The sequence below is a fragment of the Marmota marmota genome, unplaced genomic scaffold (genome assembly GCF_001458135.2).
Source record: "Marmota marmota marmota unplaced genomic scaffold, marMar, whole genome shotgun sequence".
NCBI lineage: Eukaryota > Metazoa > Chordata > Mammalia > Rodentia > Sciuridae > Marmota > Marmota marmota.
Window position 1 is genome coordinate 20,054,540 of NW_025999968.1, and position 20,070 is coordinate 20,074,609.

A 20,070-nucleotide genomic window follows, 5' to 3' on the forward strand; every position below is an offset into this window, starting at 1 on the left:
GCGTGGCTGCTGGGCGTCCGCAGTATGCAGGCGGACTGCTGGCAGCCGCGATGGCGAGCCGGGCGGTGGTGAGAGCCGGGCGCAGCCCGCGGTGTCCCCGAGTCCGGGCCGCAGCCGCCGCCCCCGCCTGGGCCCCGCTCCCCCTCTCCTGCTCCCTCCCTCCCGGTTCCAACTCCTCCTCCTCCATGCCTCTTTTCCTCCTCCTCTTACTTATCCTGCTCTTGCTGCTGGAGGACGCTGGAGCCCAGCAAGGTGAGTGGTCCCCAAGGAGTGCGCGGCTCCCGGAGCTCCTAGGGTGACTGGGTCGCGTGGGGAGCCTACTCCTGAGCGCCGGGTCTTCTGGCTATTAAACACGTCTACAGAAGCGCAGGGGAGGCACGGTGCGACTCGAAAGTGGCCGGACCTAGCTGGGCACTAGGAAGGTTGAATTGGAAAGGTGGGCTCTGTCAGCCTGTCGTCCAAGTTGGTGCGGCTTTACTTTTGGCCAAGCCATTCATTTCTCTGAAAAGAGCGATGTGAGACCCTGCGATGGAAGCCTCTTTGATATTGGATCCTTCTGGGGAGATTTTTTGGGGGGAGAAAGGGAACTTTCGGACTTGTGATCCCAGAAGTTAAGCTGTGTAGATGGACCGACAGAGTAGGATCCTAAGCAAGGAAATTAAACAGCATCATAAACCTTAAAGACAACTAGTGGTAATTATCAGCTCCTTGTGAAAGTGCCCGGGTTCTGAAGGGAATTAAGTAGGTTGTGGTGATCTCTTTCTTAGTCTTGGATTTAGAACATGTTCTTTATAATCCTTGCCTATATATTGACGCCTTGGTGAAACACTGGCCCAAACTGTCATGTTGCGCAAATGGAGCGTTCCACATTAAAAGGGTAAGCCTTTCCAGAAAGTGACAAAACTTTTTTTCCATCTACGATCCTTGAGAAACCTATGCCAGAAACGAGTAAAACTGTATATTAAATAATCATTATAATGGAAAGAGAATGCAGGGTTGTTTTTTGTTTTTTGTTTTTTTTTTTTAATTTTTAGTACTGTTTTAGGCAGGGTATCATCGTTTTTGTATCAGTTTGGCGTCAGTTATTGAAGACTTTTTATTGCATTTCCCTTTTTATTGCAATGAGGAAAATAAGCATTGGACTGTTACTAATTGCCTACAGGATTTTATTTTAATTGATCTTTAGGTTTAAGTCCAGCTTAATTGCTGTCGTGGCTTTGAGTGAAGTATGGGATCAGGACCAAGAGACTGTTATTGAGAAGATGCTGAAATTTTCACAGGCATGTGGAAACAATGTCTAAGAAAAAATATGTTTGGTAAACTGAACTCTAGATACAGGCCCATTTCTACATAGTGTAACTTAACATTGAGATGCTTAGCATGAAGGTTTCATGAAATCCTTTTAGCTTTAGAGCCTATGCATCATTTCCTTCCTGGTGGAATGGTAGGGGAATGGCTTATATGTGGCTAACACTAATAAGAGCTTACTTTGGGACTGGCACAGGACTAAGTCGTTTATGTAAATTAACTCTTAATACTCACCTCCGGTGAGATAGGCATTGTTATCCCATTTCCAATGTAAGAAAACCGAGGAGGAATACGAGGTGCCTTGATACAGAAAAGCATATGACAAGTAGAATGCTTTCACTGTTTTACTTTTTCTAGATCTGAAAGTGTTTGTATCATGTTTTTAAAAAATATCTTGCAGTATTGGAGTCAGTTACATATCTCCTCCCCAAGAGACAACTGTCTTGCTTTTAGAATTTCTCATGCCTGTATTAACTGAATATACAACATTACCTTATGTTTTAAAAGCATCAATTTTTTGCATCATTTTAAAATATTTTTTTAGTTGTAGATGGACACAATACCGTTATTTTATTTATTTTTATGTAGTGCTGAGGATTGAACCCAGTGCCTCACACATGCTAAGCAAGCACTCTACCACTGAGCTACAATCCCAGCAAATGTCTTTTATAGTGTCAGCTTAAACATCAATATATATTAAAACAAATAGAAATGGTACTAGTAATTAAAATACTTGATTTCTAGTTCTGCTAAATTGATTGAGTATATTTTGTTAAGTCATTTATTCCCTTTGCACCTCAGTTTTCAACATTGTGTATGTGAGAATTCACTCATAGCTCAATGAAAATGAAATGATAGTATTCTTTGCAAAGGGAAAAGCAAGTATAGTCATAAATGATTAGAATTATTAATCTTGAGTTACTAAGTTGGTGAATTAAAAGCTAGCCATCTGAAAACTATGGGATTTGAATCTCCTAAAATTTTTAAAAATATATTTTGTACACAAAAGGACCCTAGTGTGATTTCTGATGTAATTCCTTTTATGCCAATCTTAAATAGCCTAGCAGATTGCTTCAGGGTCGGCTAGTATTTCTTCACATAACCTGAAAAGAAGTCTCATTTAAAAATCAGAAGCAGCACTTTAAAAACTCCCATAGAATTTTAATAATGGGCATGTCCATATGTAATAATAAGTTACAAGGTATAGTTTTTAACTCTAAGAAATCTTAGAAGACAGGGAGGAAATAGTGTTAACAGTTGTCTTTTGGTGGTAGAATTGTGTGTAATTTCTTTTTTATGCTTTTCCAAATTCTGTGGGGTTTGTATACAGTCAGAATAAAAAAGAAATTGAAAGAGGCTGGGGTTATAGCTCAGTGGTAGAGCACTTGCCTCGCTTGCATGAGGCACTGGGTTAAATCCTCAGCACCACATAAAAATAAATAAAGATATTGTATCCATCTACGACACACACAAACACATCCTCTCTTCCAACTCTTAAAAACAAAAACACACAAAAAAAGAAATTGAGAAAGTGTTTTTTGATGAATAGATTTTTTTCTTTAGCCAACCTAGTTAGAAAAGCATTTAATGTGTCTGTTAAGGTAGGACTATGATTCAGGGTTTCTTTTCTTTTTTGTTATTTTAAAGTCTTTCCAATATTTTTTTGAAAGAGTGGAATATATTACCTTCATTCCAATTAATGCCATTCATGGCCATAGCAGAATATATTACCTTCATTCCAATTAATGCCATATGTAGATAGCTATTCCTCAGCAGATTTTTTTGCTGACAGTGATCTTTCTCTTAATTTGGCTCAGAATAGAATTTATCATTTGTTTGAAAACTGCTGGCCTCTCACAACAGAAATGTATTTTAACCATTTTATTTCACTACAACTTATAAATTAAATATACTCTGTTTGCATCTATTTACTATCTTGCTCTTTTAGATGCAGTTTATTAAATATAGTTTTGAGTTCTAAATTTGATATTAAGTTCATCTTCAAAAATTTTTTAAAAAACTTTCTGTAAAATATATTTAAAAAACTTAAATTGGTTAAATTTATGCTGAATACATGTTTACTGATGTAATACATTTAGTTAGTAGGCAGTTGATGGTCTACTATGATTGAATTTATGTCTTCAGTTTACATTATGATTGTAGGAATTTGAGTTATCTCAGGAGTTTGACTTCCTCATTTGTATCATGGAAGTCCTGCCTACCTTCTGTGAGAACATGACTTGATTGTAGTAATATATCAGGGAATTAGTTTTTTAAACCCATTAAAACTGACTTGTTGAGCTGGGGTTGTGGCTCAGCAGCAGAGTGCTTGCCTCACACGCATGAGACACTGGTTTCGATTCTTAGCACCACAAAAAAATAAATAAAAAAAAATAAAGATCTAAAAAAAAAATTGACTTGTTTTGCCTATTAATGTGACATGTTGGTGAGAGTATTGATTTTTTTCTTTGCTACCCTAATGAGCCTATGAAACAAATTGGGTACATTCTAAAAAGGAATTGCTTGGTTCTACAGTGATACTGGAATTAAATGTTCAGAGTTTATAATCAGTCTAGTAATGTATTTACTGCCTTGTGACACAGGGAAATGTATTTTTGAACAATAGTGGTGAATTGGAAGAAGTGAAGAACTTCTCTCTGCAAAGAAACATGTATTCTAATTTTAACATTAGGCTAATTAAAATTTTTCATTCTTTTCTTGGTCTGATTAAACATAAGGGCTCTTTTATGTACTGTGTTCAGAGGCAAAAATCAAAACTTCCTTTTCTGTTATATTTCTCATTAATTTTGTACAGTGGTAATCAGAATCAGCACATGTTCCATGTGTGCTAATGACAGGATTTTAGTTCTACATTCTTAGGGCTTATAAAGGAAAAGTTGACTATAAAGTTACAGGTTAATGAGTCTTAGATTTTCCAGTGTTATATGCAAAAAGAAAACATATCACTCTGGAGATGGTTATAATTCCATTCAGTATCAGAACTTCATTGTTAAAGAAAAACGAGGGGAAAAAAAAAGAAAGCCTTAAAATGGTGAAGTTGGTGTAAGTGAAAGTACTTGTATTAAAATTAACATGACAGATGAATGAATTAATTTCTGAAAGGAAATGGTCAGATCATGTAAGATTGTGGTTACATAGGGTAGATTTTAAATTTAGGACTACACTTAGCAAAATGATCCTGAGATGTGAAAGCTGAGGTGATTATGATCTCCTTGAACATTGAACACATGCAAATGGAGTTTCCACCTTCACTTCTTAATTTGTTAGAAGGATGTGGTGTGATAACATAGACTGGAAGTATTAGGAAGATCTTTAGAAAGATGGTGATATTTCCTAAATGTGATTGTTAAAATATGAATTAAGACAAGTAGATGATTTTTTTTTTCTCTTGAGGCTCCTGGATCTGGGTTACTTTATAACAACCTATGGTCATAGCATTTTTTTCATCTATTTTAAAAACAATAATAGTTATGCAGTACTAAAACTAGAATTGTGGATGATAATTATCCACAATTCTGCTTTCTAATTTATCAACCGATTTTTCTCGTTCCTGTGCATTACATGATCACATACCTTAATAGGGTGTTATGTTCTGTAGATATTATGTTGAAATTATTTTATAGACTAACATAAATAAGCATACTTGCAAAACACAACAAGATAGCAATTTTAAATGTAAAATTTCATCACAAGATGGCATTCATTATTTATAAGGTAATTACTGTATCATTCAGAATTGCGACTGCATTATTTTCTTTATTTCATTTGAGTAAATTTGTTGTTCTTGATAGAATCTTTGAGAAAGTATTTCAGTTCAGAATATTAGTTTAGTAGCATGTAATGTTAATTTTCCAGATTACTATTGGGTTAAACCCGTATATAATCCTTGAAGACCAAAAATACAGATATTCAAATAAACTCTTATTTAATGAATGCCAGTGCAGTATCCATTGAAGCAGATGAGATAATGGGTGATTTTTAAAGGCTACTGAAACTTCACCTAAAATACTTGAAAGGTATTTAGTTGGAAGAGTATCAGTTACTTGAATTATAGGGAGGACCCCAATGTACAGGTTCTCTCAACTACTCTCTAAGGAGAGTGTCCCAGAATTCCCAGCAAAGCATTTGTTGAGTAGAGTATATGCAACTTTGCAGTTACAATGAATTTGCTTGGAATTAAAGAGAAGTTGTTAGCTCTTTATTATTCTCTCATCAAGAGCTATCATGAGCTCTCAGGAGAGTGCACAAGTGTCAGTACAACCCTGGGATATGCATAGGAGACTAAAACATTGACATTGTCTTAAGAGAATCTGCAGTTCAGTTAAGGAGGCAATGTTCAAGTTGGAATATAAATATGTACTTGTGTAGGCTAGCCACAGTCCATGTGATGATGGAGTATTGCCTTTCATAGTGATATCCATAGTGTGACCAGCAGTTCCTTTATCACTAATGAGATAGATTCCAAACTGATTTGCATATCTGATTTGCATATTGTATATAATTTTTTCACAGTCTGGTCCTTCCCTCCCATTTTGTCCTAATTTCATGCCGGCATCCCTCATATTTCATAGTTAAGATAGAAGATTGAGCTGCCTTTTATTCCTTGAGCATATTAAACTTCATGCCATTTTGCCTTTTCTTTGTACTGATTTCTTTTCATATGCAATTTTCCCTGCTTAGAATGTCCTTACATACTTTCCTTGTCTTAGTAAAACTCTAATCATCCTTCAGAATCCTTCTTAGGCATCATCACCACACATTCATCTCCAGATAGTACTTTCCACACTCTATTTTAAGTTATTTGTTCTTGTCAGTGGAGAGAGTTTTAAGTCATTTTCTTATTTCTAATATTTATCATGCTGTCTGTAGGGAAGACTGGGACACAATTTTTATTCACATGCTGATTCACTCATAAAAATAGGTGTAGTAAGAATTCCATTTCTGGACTGGATCTTTTGCCCTGAGCTCATTATGTGGTGTTAGTCCTTGGGTACCTGCATGTGCTTTGTGCTGTTGGCCTTTGTCTAATCCCCTAGTGAGCCAACAGTGCAGGAGACTGGGCTTCTCAGTTCCGGAGGAATAGAGCCCTCTCTTGAACTTTACTGCCTGCTTGCTCATGGCCAAGTAATCTGCTTTGTCTTTTCTGGCCCTTCTCTCCCCAGGAGCTAACCCTTTGCTGTACTCCCATGTCTAAAGAGGAGTTTTCCTTCAAGCTGGAACTCTGAAAACAGGCATGGCTAATTTAGAAAACTCTGCTCCTCTTAAACAGGTGATTATAAAAACAGCCACAAAACCTAATCAATGCCAGAAAGTTGAACGAACTCCTTTGCACACTATCCCAAATTCTGGCTTAAAGAGCCATCTCCAACATGAGGAAAGTGCCCCTAGTTTTGATTCTAGTAGTAGCCCTCCTTCTTTTTCCTTGCCAGGTTAGTAGGGAAAACTGGGACACAATTTTCATTTGCATGCTGATTCACTCATAAAATTTTACTTTCTAAACAGATTTGATACCAATATTCAATATTTTCTAAAAAGAGAGGTGAGTTAAACATTTTAAAACATTTAGAATGGTGACTAGATCTTAAAATATGACATGGCTAGCATTACTGTCCTGGTGTGTCTGAATCCAAAGCCTCCATGCTTTTAGAGAGTATTCAGGTAGTTTCAATAATCTGATATCAGGGTAGTATATAGAGGAGACAGGCTGGAAAAGTCAATGGGGACCACATTATGGAAGACTTTCTATTGAGGGGCTGAGTAAGGAGTTTATACCTGAGAGATTAGGCATATATGCTACTTTCACACAGTCCATTGTCCATCTCTAGGTGTATTCTCTTTTAAGCTCAGGCATCCAGGTGCATTTTCTCATCAGTGTTCTTGACCTGGATCCTTGGCAAATCCCAAACTTGAGCCTGCCTATGCTAAAAGCTCCACTGTCTGCTTTCTCTGGCTACTGGAGACAGTCATGTGGCCATCAGATCTGGCATAAATGAGTGCTATCCTATCAAATCTCAAATGGAGAATTCAGCTTAGCAGCATTTTGTAGAGCTGAGCTCTTGCTATGCTCCTTATTCCTGTAAAATATGACTCTGCCTGACACCTCCCCTTTTCTCCTTCCTGAAACCTTGTCCTCCTCCAGTTGTCCAGCATGATGTTTCATGTGGGAGTGGAAGTTTCACTTTTATCTGTCCCTCTCTTTTTTTTTTTTTTCTTTTTACTTTCCAGGTGGCTATTGCCTCCTTTTTTAATGACTCACTTTGTAAAAGGTAGACTACCTCTGTGCTGAACGTTTTCTTAGTGTTGGCGTATAGTAGACTTTTGCTACATGATGAATTTCTTGTTTTAGTCCCTCGTAGTCTTGGTTCTGCTGTATTGAAACTGTCATCTAAACTGTTGGATTTTTGGTTTGGTTCGGTTTTTGTTTGATCTGAAAAACCTGGGAGCTTTGTCCATATTCATTATTTTTTACCTCAGAGGTCTTTGAAGATATGGAGATTTTGAACTCAGATGTACCTGGATTTAAATACTGACTCTGTCAAGTTTTGAAGTCCACATACTATTCTAAATGTTTTAAAATACATAACTCTTTAGAATGTACTGAGGGTTGGGATAAAATTATTCATATAGTCAGTACATTTTTTGTTCAAAAGAGTGAATCAACATATGAAATGAGATTTTTCCCCCCTACTTTACAGTTCAATCTCCTGTTTTCATGTGTTTGCTTTCTAATGAGAATTTTTCATCTTCTGCTTCTTATTCCATGCCAGTTATTGATTAGAGAAGTTCCATCCTGGCTTAATGAGGGGAGTCAGACCCTACTGTAGAGGACAGTGACAGCAAGGCATGATTATCCATATTATTTTCTCTTAATTGGCCTCTAACACACCCAAACTTTAATACTACTTTTGTTCCTTCTGTTTTGATCTTTGCTCTGACTTTCCTGCTTTTTAATTTTTTATATATTTCACCTTCTTTCCCCACTCTCTCTACTCATTTTTGTTTGTGGTTTATCTCTTCACTCCTGACTTGCCCTTGTTTCTCAGGGTTGGGCTCTGCATCCGACAAGCTCACTCTCTGAATGCACAACATACATTCTGTTGCATGGGTAAAGGAAGACTTTTCTGGTTAGGACTCTTAATGTTATAGGCGACAGGAATCCAAGTCTGCTGAAGGTAGAAGGGGATAATGTTGGGAAGATACTGAGGTAACTTATAGAGTAGAACTGGACTACCCTAAGCCAAGGGGAAAACAGGAATGCAGCTGGACTTCAGGAACGAAAGACTCAGTGTAGTTCTTTCTTTGCTTCATTTTTGCTTTTTCTGCATAGGAAAAGTCATGGCTACTGGCAGTCCCTGAGGCTTGCAGCTCTAACCAGAGAAAATTTGGGATTTTCCTTATTGTACAGGTCTCAAATTGGAGGCAGGTGTGAATTGGCTTCACATTGGCTAAGGGTAAATCAGTATCCACCCATGCACCAGTTAACTAACCAGGGCTATGAGGTCATAATGAAAGGCAGGTACTAGACAGAGGCATCCTTTTTAAGGAGAAAGTCTTGCATTTATAAAGAGTCTACTGTATTTTGAATAAGTAGACCCTTGGGAACATGGGTGGTATTAACTCCATGTTCAAGTGAGATTACATGGGATTATAGAGGTTAAGTGCCTGATATTTCAAAAGTTGCCTATCTGACTCCAAAGCATTTCTAAGATATATGTGTATCTCACTGGCTTACCATTAGTCTTGTTTGGGTTTGTTTCTGAATTAAATAGCATGTGTTAAGAGCCTCATATGTTTGTTTTGCGTGTATGGCTTATAGATGAATAGAGTGCATTGCCTTCCTAACGGAGTTTTATATTTGGTGTGGTAAGCTGACATAGTATGCATAATCAAGCATATTAAACACAGTAAAGAGAGTATGATAATAGAAATAAGAAAGACTAGGGGCTTCAGAAAGGTTCCACAGAGAAGATAACATTGAGTAGGGTTTGCCTTGGATGGAGGAGGAAAGGCATGATCCTCAGCAGAGGGGAACAGCATGTATAGTGACAGGTGAGAGTGTGAAGAGGAGAAATCGCCCACAGTTCCACAGCTGGAGCAGAGAGGTCATGTGGCTACTCAGGAGATGACACCAAAACTGGAAACAGAGGCTGGAGTATAATATAGACTGTATGTCCTTGCTGTAGTGTTTGAACTTCATTGTACAGTGAAAAACAGTTGAAGAATTTTCAGAAAAGGAAACTATGTGGCCCTAATATTACTAATGTTAAAGTTAACACTAGCAGGAGTGCAGGTAATAGGTTAGAGGAAGAAAACAGCAGAGTGAATATATCTGTTGCAGAACAGAGCCTGCATTGGTCAGAGGAACAAAAGTTAGAGATGCTTAGGAGATAGAAGTCATCAAATTTAATGACCGCTTGAGTGTGAGAGCAGGAGCTCATTAAAAAAAATCTTCTCTCCACTTATGTTAGTTCATGAGGAGTTCTTGCCTCTTTACCACTATTTCTCTCTCTCACACACATATACAATAAAACACCCATAACTTTTCTGTATAACTCATTATCCCTGGAATTACTTGCCACGTCTGCCCTCCTATATTGTAAACTCTCAAGACAGGGTTCTTGCCTGTCATTTTCACTGCGTTGCCTAATTCAGAGTCTAATATGGGGAAAATGTTCATTGGATGCTTGGAACATGTTTTGTTTGAAAAGCTGTGAAATTTGAGTAATATTCTAAGTAGATAACATGTTTGAGGATTGAGAGAGAGATTGGGGACTTTGGAGCTTTGTGTACTTGGTGGCAACTGAAGTTGGGGTTGCAGATGAGATTGCCCACACAGAATACAGAGTGGAGGAAAACTCTGAATAGCAGCAGTACCAGCAGTCAGTGGAAAGGTTATAGGAAGGTATCCAAGAGGTGGTGGTTAGAGAGCTACAAGACGTATTAAGAGTTTTAAGAATGAGGAAGAAAAAATAAGAAAGGAAAGAAGAACAGTGAGGAGAAGGAAGTAGCAGCCGTGTCAGATGTTGTAGAAATGTCACTGAAGATAAAGGTGGAAAGGTATCCACTGGTTTTGGCAGCTTAAAAACAGCTTTAGTGACTCTTTTCAATGGATAGATCTCTGTGTTGGTTCCCTAGGGCTACTGTAACTAATTGCCATTAGAATGGCTTCAAACAGATATTGTCTCATAGTTAGGGAGGCCAGAATTCTGACATCAGGGTATCAGTAGGGCTATGCTATCTCTGAAGTGTCTAAAAGATACTACCTTGCCCCTTCCTTGCTTCTGGTGGATGCAGTCCTTAGCATCCTTTGGCCTATTGATGATGCTTCATTCCTTTGTGTCTCTGTGGTTACATATGTTTCCCAGTGTCTGTGCTCACATTTTCTTACTCTTATCAGGATACCAGGCCTACCCTAATTCAGCTTGATATTGTTTTAACTTGTTTACATCTGTGAAGACCCCTTTCCAAATATAAGGTCATCTCAGAGGTAGCAGAAATCAGGACTTATCTAAATATCTTTCTAGGAGTCACAAAAATTCAATTTTTCACAGTCTTCAAGTTGAATTGCAGTGTGTTGAATTAGATTGGGAGGCATAGAAGTGAGACATTAAGTATAAACAAGTGCAGAAATTTCTCTATAAAAGAAAAGTGAGCAATATGATAAATTTCAGAAGACAAAGTTTCTTAGTGTTTTTAATTGTTGCAGTTATTGTTAGTGTTTTAAAATTTGTTAAAGTGCAGATCTTAGGTCCCACTGAAGATCTACCTGACGGAGTAAAATTTGCAAAAAAGGCAAAATCATAACTGTCATGCAAATATAGAATGAAAGGTCAAATATTTTATTTAGCTCATTTATTAAAGAGAGAACTAGTAAAATATTTAAGCTGAACCATAAGTATTTGAAAAAGTAGGTGTTTATAGGTAGTGTTAAGATATGATTGCTAGGTTATTTGGCCAGAACTGCTTAAAAGCCAACAAGACCCTAAATTATAATCTTCAGTTATTTTTTCAAGTACACAGAAATTATGTCTCTACCTGATGGCAGTCTACACATTAGAATGTAAATAATACTTGGACTTTTAATTAAGGATAAATAGCAAGTTGAGCAGTTATTTTGCCATATAGTTCTTGGGTAGCTTTTGCACTGAATGCCATTTAAAGGATGTGCTTCTCACCTTTGTTGACAGTTTTCAAGTTTCAGACAGTTTTTCTGACATACATATTAGAATCTGTGCAAGTGGAGATGAGGGCCTGAAAAATCTTTAATTGGCTCTTCAGTGATTCTAATATAAATTTAATTTTGAGAACTATTAAAGAAGACAAAACTAAGTGACGTGGAGTGCCCCTCTAAGACTGGAACCCATTATTTTCTAATGGCACCCTTCCCTGGGTTTGTGCTTATTAGTATTATTATTTTAAATATTTTTAGTTGTAGATGGACACAGTGCCTTTATTTATTTATTTTATGTGGTGCAGAGAATAAAACCCAGCGCCTCCCAGTGCTAGGCAAGTACTCTACCACTGAGCCACAATCCCAGCCCTTATTATTATTTTTTCAGTAGTGCTCAGCTCTTGGTAAAGAGAGACATTTGATCTAGGTGGAGAGTTTGCCAGGCAGATGCTCTAGAAGTACACAGTGACTAGGAAGAAAAAATGTTAGAAAGAGGCTAGTTAATATATTGGAAACAAGGTACAGCCTGGGTAGGGAGAGAAATGAGGCGAGGATGAGCTTAATGGAGAAACAGAGAAGTAAGTCTTAAGAAAATATATAGTGGTTATAAGAAAACTGAGTGATCAGGTGACTGAGCAGAAGAGAGGGCTGTTAAAGTTTTTAAGATTGCAAAGATGGAAGTAGTTTCTAATAATGGCAAAAAGTCCATATTGTGCGGGTTGCAGTGGTGCACACCTGTAAATCCAGTGGCTCTGGAGACTGAGGCAGGAGGATGGAGAGCTCAAAGCCAGCCTCAGCAAAAGCGAGGCACTAAACAACTCGGTGAAACCCCTGTCTCTAAATAAAACACAAAATAGGACTGGGATGTGATTGAATTCAATCCCGGTACAAAACCAACCAAACAAACAAAAAGTGCAGATTGTGATCCCAAGAGTGAGTTACTGAACTGGAATAGAGGTGATTAGTGAGGATTACTTTCTCATGAATTTATATTATTCATAAAATACTAGATAGAAGCTTTAAAATGGTTATTGAGCCATTGTTCTGTTAACTTTCTCAGTTGTAGCCAGATGTACTGGATTTACTTGTGTTTGACAAAAGCCGATCTGCTCTACTTTTAATGGTATTTATTTATTGTACTATGATGATGATACTCGTAACCACAGACATTTATTGAGCACATTAATATTCTTCTATACAGTATCTTGTTTCATTCCTTCCCCACAAGGTTTGAATTGTTAATATCCCCATTTTATAGATGGCAATATTGAGATTTAACAGCAATAGATGACCTTCTTAAGTTCATAGTGAATGATAGGGCATTTAAATTTATTGTATGGCTTTAGTTTGTTTGACAATTATGTTCTAGGTATACAGCATGTTCTTGGAGGTTGACAATTTATATAGTCCACATTCCTTCATGTAATTCAGTTTTAGAAATTATCACATATGCAGATGAGTTTGGGTTTTATTTTTTTTGGGGGGGGTATCAGGGATTGAACTTGGGGGCAGTTGGACACTGAGCCACATCCCCAGGCCTATTTTTTTTTTAGAGACAGAGTCTCACTGAGTTGCTTAGTGCCTCAATGTTGCTGAGGCTGGCTTTGAACTCTTCATCCTCTTTTCTCAGCCTCCTGAGCCACTGGGATTAGAGATGTTCGCCACAGTGCCCGGCAAGTTATTATTTTTTTAATATATATATATTTTTTAAGTTATTCATGGGCACAATATTTTTACTTTATTTTTATGTGGTGCTGAGGATCGAACCCAGGGCCTCACATGTGCAAGGCAAGCGCTCTGCCACTGAGCCATAATCCCAGTCCCAAGTTTGGGTTTTATAAAGAATGAAGATGTGGGCCATTTCTTTTCCTAAAAATTGCCACCCTGACCCTCTTTTGACTCTAAAATCCATATCTTTCTTATATATAGTATTTACAAAAGAGAAAGGGTAGCTATATTAATTTCAGACAGTTGACTTCAGAGTAAGGAAAATAACCAGGGACAAAAAGATTACATGAAGTTAAAGCACTACTATGACATATTTGTTGGAGATTTGTAGTGATGCATTTTAAGAAACCTCACAGATAAAGATCTAGACTTTTCTAAAAATTTACAGTGCTAAATAATACATTAAAAACTTGTGCAGCCAAATGAAATTGGGTTGTTCTATGAGTAATCCCCTAGATAAATCTGCAACCCCAGCTCAGTGTTTTGGGGGTTCCTTTTGATTGAACCCAGGGTCACTTAACCACTGAGCCATATCCCCAGCTCTTTTTATTTTTTAAATGTTTGAGACATGGTCTTGCTGAGTTTCTAAGGGCTTCCCAAATTGCTGTGACTGGCCTTGAATTTTGATCCTCTTGCCTCAGTCTTCTGAGCTGCTGGGATTATAGGCATGTGCCACCACTCCCAGAAAATTGGGTGTGAGAGTTAAGAGTTGCTCTTTGGATTCTTTTTCACTCCCTAAATGCTTCTCCTTTAAAAAAGAAATTTTTATAAGATCTCACAGACGTATTATAAGATATGATAGAAATGACACTTATTTAGGGGAAGTATAGCCAAACTCACCAGTTAGTAGTGAATAAAACAACATCCTTGAAAGCTCTCTGAAAAAATATAAACTTTTCAAAGTTTATAGTATTAAAAACTTACATTGTTCTTCATATTTGGCATATTTTTTGTGCAAAATTCTTGTGTTGAAATTTGTTTTTTTTAAGGAATTACATAATATGAATTAGTAATAATATAACTAAAAAATGAGAGTGGATGGAGGATCATTTATAATCAGCATCAGGAGCACATACTAATCTAAAAAACACTTGATTCCGAGTTTAACTAGAATAGCCTAAAATAAACTTGCATTCCTAGTTGGATTATTACATTTTCATTTAAATATGTTTAATGTTCTTTCTGTTTTCTTTAGGGATAAGTAGTGAAAAAAAATCATTCAGTTCCTGGAACATTATCCAAATTTGTATCTGGCTTAACACATCCGACCTTTCTGTCTTCAGAGGAAGTGAACACATGTTCTATGAGTAATCCCCCAGATAAATCTGCAGCCCAGCAAAGGAGCAAAAAGATCAAATTCCAGTGTTTTTTTTTTTTTTTTTTTGCACTGAAATGACATTAAATTCAAAAATTACATTAACAGGCTTCCGCCCTTTATGGTTGATAGCAGTCTGGTAGAGACTATCCAGGGGAGGAGATGTGGGAAGTTGACAGTGGTGGTGATGATGATAGTTGGTGAGAGTATACGGAATGGACCCATGCCCATGATAGCCACTTTGAAAGTTTTTTCCCATTGTAGTCTGCTTTTTTTTGTCAGTTCTGCCCCTTGAACATGAATAATAGTAGGTGGTTGTAGCCTTCTCTATATGTTGATGCCAATCAAAAATTTAGGAAAAAATACTCCTGATCCTTTTGGTACCTTTCCTCTTTAATGTTAATAGGTATAGGGTTGGAGGCGCAGCTCAGTGGTAGAGCACTTGCTTAGCATGGTTGAGGTCCTGGGTTTGAACCCCAGCACTGCAAAAAAAAAGCAAATGAAAAACCCTAGGGGAGAAACTCAGTTGAGATCTGAAGACTAATTAAAAATACTTCCCCCCCCCCTATAGCTTAAAGAAAAATGAAGCATTCCACTTATTTTAAAAATGGGGAAGTGAGAACATAAAATTCTTTAGCTGAACTCCTGACCTTTGGGGAGAGGATTGTTCCTTGGGTTGTGCCCTTAGTGAACTAGATTACCCTTTGGGCCAAATCTTCAGTGTGTGGTTTTCTAGCCTTGACTCTAATTTAGCCCTTCTCAGCCTCAGCACCATTCATTCACATTTAGGGCTAATCATTCTTTGTTCTAGGAACTGTCCTGTTCATTGTAAGATATTTTAGCAGCATTCCTAGCCTCCACTATATGGCAGTAACAGCCCTCCTACTCCATTTGTCACAACTAAAAACGTCTCCAGATACTGTGAAGGGGGAGGGAACAGCTCTATGGGATCCCCTGCCTCTGCTTTGAGAATCATTGCTTTTGGTGGGCATTTGTTGATAAAGAATATTTTCCAAGTTTTAGTTTTATTTTTAAGCGTTTTGTCCTGTTGCAAGTATTTTGGTATAACAGACTTTAGTTTTAAGAACTGTAAAAATAACCTAGGAATACATTGCTACTTTGGAAGTGAAAGTGAGGACAGGGTCTTTCCTTGATTTGAGAATTAAACATTATGACCTTTGAGTGCTTGAGGACAGTGTTTTCAGACTGCAGGTGGGGACCCATTTGTGTGTTATGAAATCATTTTGTGGGTCGGGACTATGTATGTTAAAGTGCATAAGGCCATAGCATAAAATGTTATTTCTTACTTTGGAATAACAAAAACATATGAAGCTAATGGCTTAGTGCATACGCCCAACCTTCTCTTTCAAATGGGAATATTCTAAACATATGAGCCTATAGTAGTATGTGTCAATTAAGCCATTTATCTAGTCAGATTAAACTTATCAAATATTCCTTGAAATATGAAACATTCAGATCTATTCATTCATCTATTCATTGAAACATTCATCTATTCATTGTAGTGGATTAGAGACTCGTCTTTGGTTTCTGGTGCATATTGTTATTCTTACAAGATGAGGAAGCACTGAACTCCATCACATATTTTTTAGAACATTCTTGGCACATTACTTGTGGACTGTTCATGCCCTCTCTTCCCCTAAACAAGATTCTGCAAAAAGACAGCTCCATTTTAATTGTCCTATTCATCAGCATGCATACAAAAGTTCTGTTTACATCAGCTGGTATTTATTTTTAACATTTGTAGAAATTGGTTTTATGATAGAAAGGGCAAGAAATGTTGTTTTGAAAATCAAATATAAACAGGAGCATAAAGCCATCTAAAAATTACTTCTAACATTCAGCTTGTACTTTTTTTTTTTTTGCAAAAGCTTATTTTTGAATAAACATAGATTGAAATTAGGGAATACATTAAATGAGATGATTTGTCATTATAATGTGATAGTTCCAGCTGTTCAGAGGTGATTCTTGACTTTGTGAGATTTATCAACACATTCAATTGCTGAAAAAGCTGCCTTAGCTTCTGTTTATGAGGAAAAAACACCTATTTTGAGTGATTTTATTTATTGTGTGGTTTTTTTTTTGAAGATTGGAACACTTTCAGGAAGCATATTTTCATTTGCTGAGTAGTAAAAAAAACATTTTAAACTAGTTTTATCTTCTTGAAAGTTCTGTGTTAGGATCATTGTTTTTTCTCTTTAAGGAAAAATGTTAATGATTGTTCAAAAGATTTTTTGTATTTCAATTTATTTTCACAGTGGAGGCTTTTATCTTATGTTTTTAATATAGTTGATATTCAGCAGAGATAGTGTTTTCATGATAGTTTTAGGAGAAATTTGTGGGGTTTTATTTTTTTCATTGTCTAAACATCCTAACTTTTATGTTTGTGAAAGATCAGTGGGTATGGTGCACAATAAACCACATTTATTTCATTCTGCCCTTGTATATATTTATATTATTGAGTTACTGTGCCTAGTTCTTATGTGTGAAATGAAAGCAAGTGTAGAAGGTAGCTGAGGTTTTATATAAGAGATACTTGAAAACAGATATCTAGTATTAGTCTTTAAAAGTACACTAAGGAGCAATAAAAATATGAATTCGGAAATATAATTTCTTTATAAGCAGAGGATATGAGTTTTTAAGTATTGTCATAAGAATTTAGGTGCAGAAGCTGGATGTGGTAGTATACACCTGTAATCCCAGCATCACTGGTGGCTGAGGTATGAGCATCGCAAGTTTGGGACCAGCCTTAGCAATTTAGCAACACCCTGTCTCAAAATAAGTAAGGAGGACTTTGGATGTAACTCAGTGTTATAATAAACTTAATCGTAAAGCGCTCCTGGGTTTGATTCCCTAATACTAAAGTAGGGAGGGGTGCAGAATTTAGGTGTGTATTTGTCAGCACTATACTGTTCTTAAAAACAATAAATCAAGATAATAGAAAATTTTGGTACAGCCATTTTAGTCCATAGTTAAGACCCCAGCAGTGTTATTTTATTCTTCTTCTTTTTTTTTTTTTAAACGGGATTTGAATTCAGAGCTTTGCTAATGCAAGGCAGACACTTTGCCACTGAGCTATATCCCAGCCCCAGTGTTACTTTTAATCTACTTTTTGTGTAATTCCAAAAGGTGATTTTAAATAACTCTAAAATTTTAAAGAAGAAAATGCTATTATTTTAAAAGGATACATTCGTTATCCTACTATAAATTCATTTGAATGTGATTGTTAATGTTAAACAGTGCACTTGGAGTTGTGGCTGAAACTTCTACGTGAACATTTAATTAATGCCTCCTTCTGGATTCTGAGTAAAAAAAAATAATAAACTTTATCATAAAGTGGAGAATGCAAATATTTCATCCTTACAAATAGTATGCTATGTTGCCTAAGTTTTTTACATCCAGTTTCTAAAGAAATTTCTGGAGCAAATAATACCTCTACCAAAGTATAAAAATCACTTTTCCTAGTTTCCAAAAAAAATCATTTAACTTTAACTTCCTTCTCATTTGATAAATAAAAAAGACTTTGGGGGGAGGGGCTACCAAACAGTCAAATTTCAATATAATATAAATTAAACTTCATTAAATATTGCTTTAATGCCTTCAGAAAGGGATGGCTTGCAGTCTGTAATATAATCAATAATCTACATAATCTTTATATATTAATTTTTTAAGAAATGATTTTGGCAACTTGAGATGTTTATGATTGAAGCTGATTAAATATTTTGATTTTTACATTTACTTTGAACAAGTTCTATGAATTAATATTCTTTTGAAGTTTGAATTTATTATCGTGTTTGTATATTTAACTATTGCTATGTTGTGTTTACTTTTTATTTTGCTCAGATTAAAGAATTCTTTGAATTTATAAATTGTATTGATAATCATTAATTATTTTGACCAAATTTGACCTCTCTTGGCTCCTATGAGTGGATATGCTAGGTAGTATGTCATCTGTTGTATCTTCTGTTAAAGTATTGGTAGTATAATATATCTAACGTCATACATAGTTTTAAATCTTCACATGACTGAAGACATGAAAGATGTGAGAACAATTTCTTTCTTTTTTTTTTTTTTTTTAAAGGTGATGGATGTGGACATACCGTATTAGGCCCTGAGAGTGGAACCCTTACATCCATAAACTACCCACAGACCTATCCCAATAGCACTGTTTGTGAATGGGAGATTCGTGTAAAGATAGGAGAAAGAATTCGCATCAAATTTGGTGATTTTGATATTGAAGATTCTGATTTTTGTCACTTTAATTACTTGAGGATTTATAACGGAATTGGTGTCAGCAGAACGGAAATAGGTAGGACGTTCTTAAAAATGTATTTTATACTATCTTATTTCTTCAAGTTTTAAAATTAAAGTAGTTTTTATATTCAACATTGAATAATTATGCTGCATAATATGATATGTAAAAAATTATTAAAAATGTGTAGAAATCTAAACTTTGAATCTTCTTTTGGTAAGGGAAGGTTCTTGTTTATTTACTTTCCTAATAAGCCTATGTTGGTACCTTTGCATAAGATGCTGTTGTACTACTTCTAAGAAGGAAGAGGTTAATTGTCTCATTTTTTATGTTTTCTTTGATCATTTCATTTACAGTTGAAACATATAAGCATAATTCATGCTTAGGTGAATAAGAGCACGGATGGGTTTTAGATGAAGCTTCTTGAAGCTTGACACTGCTGTTAGCTTGCTGTGTGACCTTGGGCAGATTTTCTGATCTATTTTCTCACTTGCAAAATAGGAAACAAACTAGTATGTGTAAATGTGTTTAGAATAACACTTGACAGATGTTTAGTAAATAGCTGCTGTCATTGTTCCTTAAAAGCAGTGGTTCTCTAACTCGATGTTATTATAAAAACTTTCCAGGAAAATCTACTTTGCAGACAGGATTTAGAACCTTCACCAGTTTTCCCAGCACCATTTGTTGAAGGAAGGAGACCCTCATTGTTACACAAAGTTACATATAAGAGTTTGTGAGGGGAAAGGGGGAAAAAAAAAAAAAAACAAGGGAGAGAATTAAAACAACAGCAGATGGGGTAGAGAGGGAAGATGAGAGGGAAGGGGAGGGGGGATAGTAGGGGATAGGAAAGGTAGCAGAATACAACAGTCACTAATATGGTATTATGTAAAAATGTGGATGTGTAACCGATGTGATTCTGCAACTTGTATTTGGGGTAAAAAATGGGAGTTCATAACCCACTTGAATCAAATGTATGGAAGATGATATGTCATGAGCTGTGTAATGTTTTGAACAACCAATAAAAAAATTAAAAAAAAAGAAAGATCCTTCTAAGGATAAGAAAAGTTATTACGAGAAACTTAAGAGGTAGAGACAGTATGTTTTTCACATTTGCCTTACTTTGATGGTTCTTGTTTTTCTCTACCCCATTGAATAGAGAATTAACATTTATATACTTTCCTGTTTCATTTTTTTCCTCATTTCCCTTTTCAGTAGTTCTACCAATATTTTACACTGTACAAATATTGGTAGAACTAC

At 36.1% G+C, this 20,070-nt stretch overlaps 1 protein-coding gene across 4 annotated transcripts in view; it reads left to right on the plus strand.

The window, feature by feature from the left end:
* The first annotated feature begins 6 nt into the window (after positions 1 to 6).
* Positions 7 to 20,070, plus strand: part of Dcbld2 (discoidin, CUB and LCCL domain containing 2) — an 82,207-nt gene continuing 62,143 nt past the window's right edge. For 2 of the 4 annotated variants that reach the window (XM_048803465.1, XM_015478593.2), the window contains exons 1-2: positions 7 to 252; positions 18,643 to 18,870. In XM_048803465.1, the coding sequence (XP_048659422.1) occupies positions 51 to 252; positions 18,643 to 18,870 (430 nt within the window). In that variant the 5' untranslated portion in view covers positions 7 to 50. Of the gene's footprint in view, positions 253 to 326; positions 694 to 18,642; positions 18,871 to 20,070 lie in introns of those variants that run through there. The other 2 variants (XM_048803468.1, XM_048803466.1) reach the window with 2 other exon arrangements.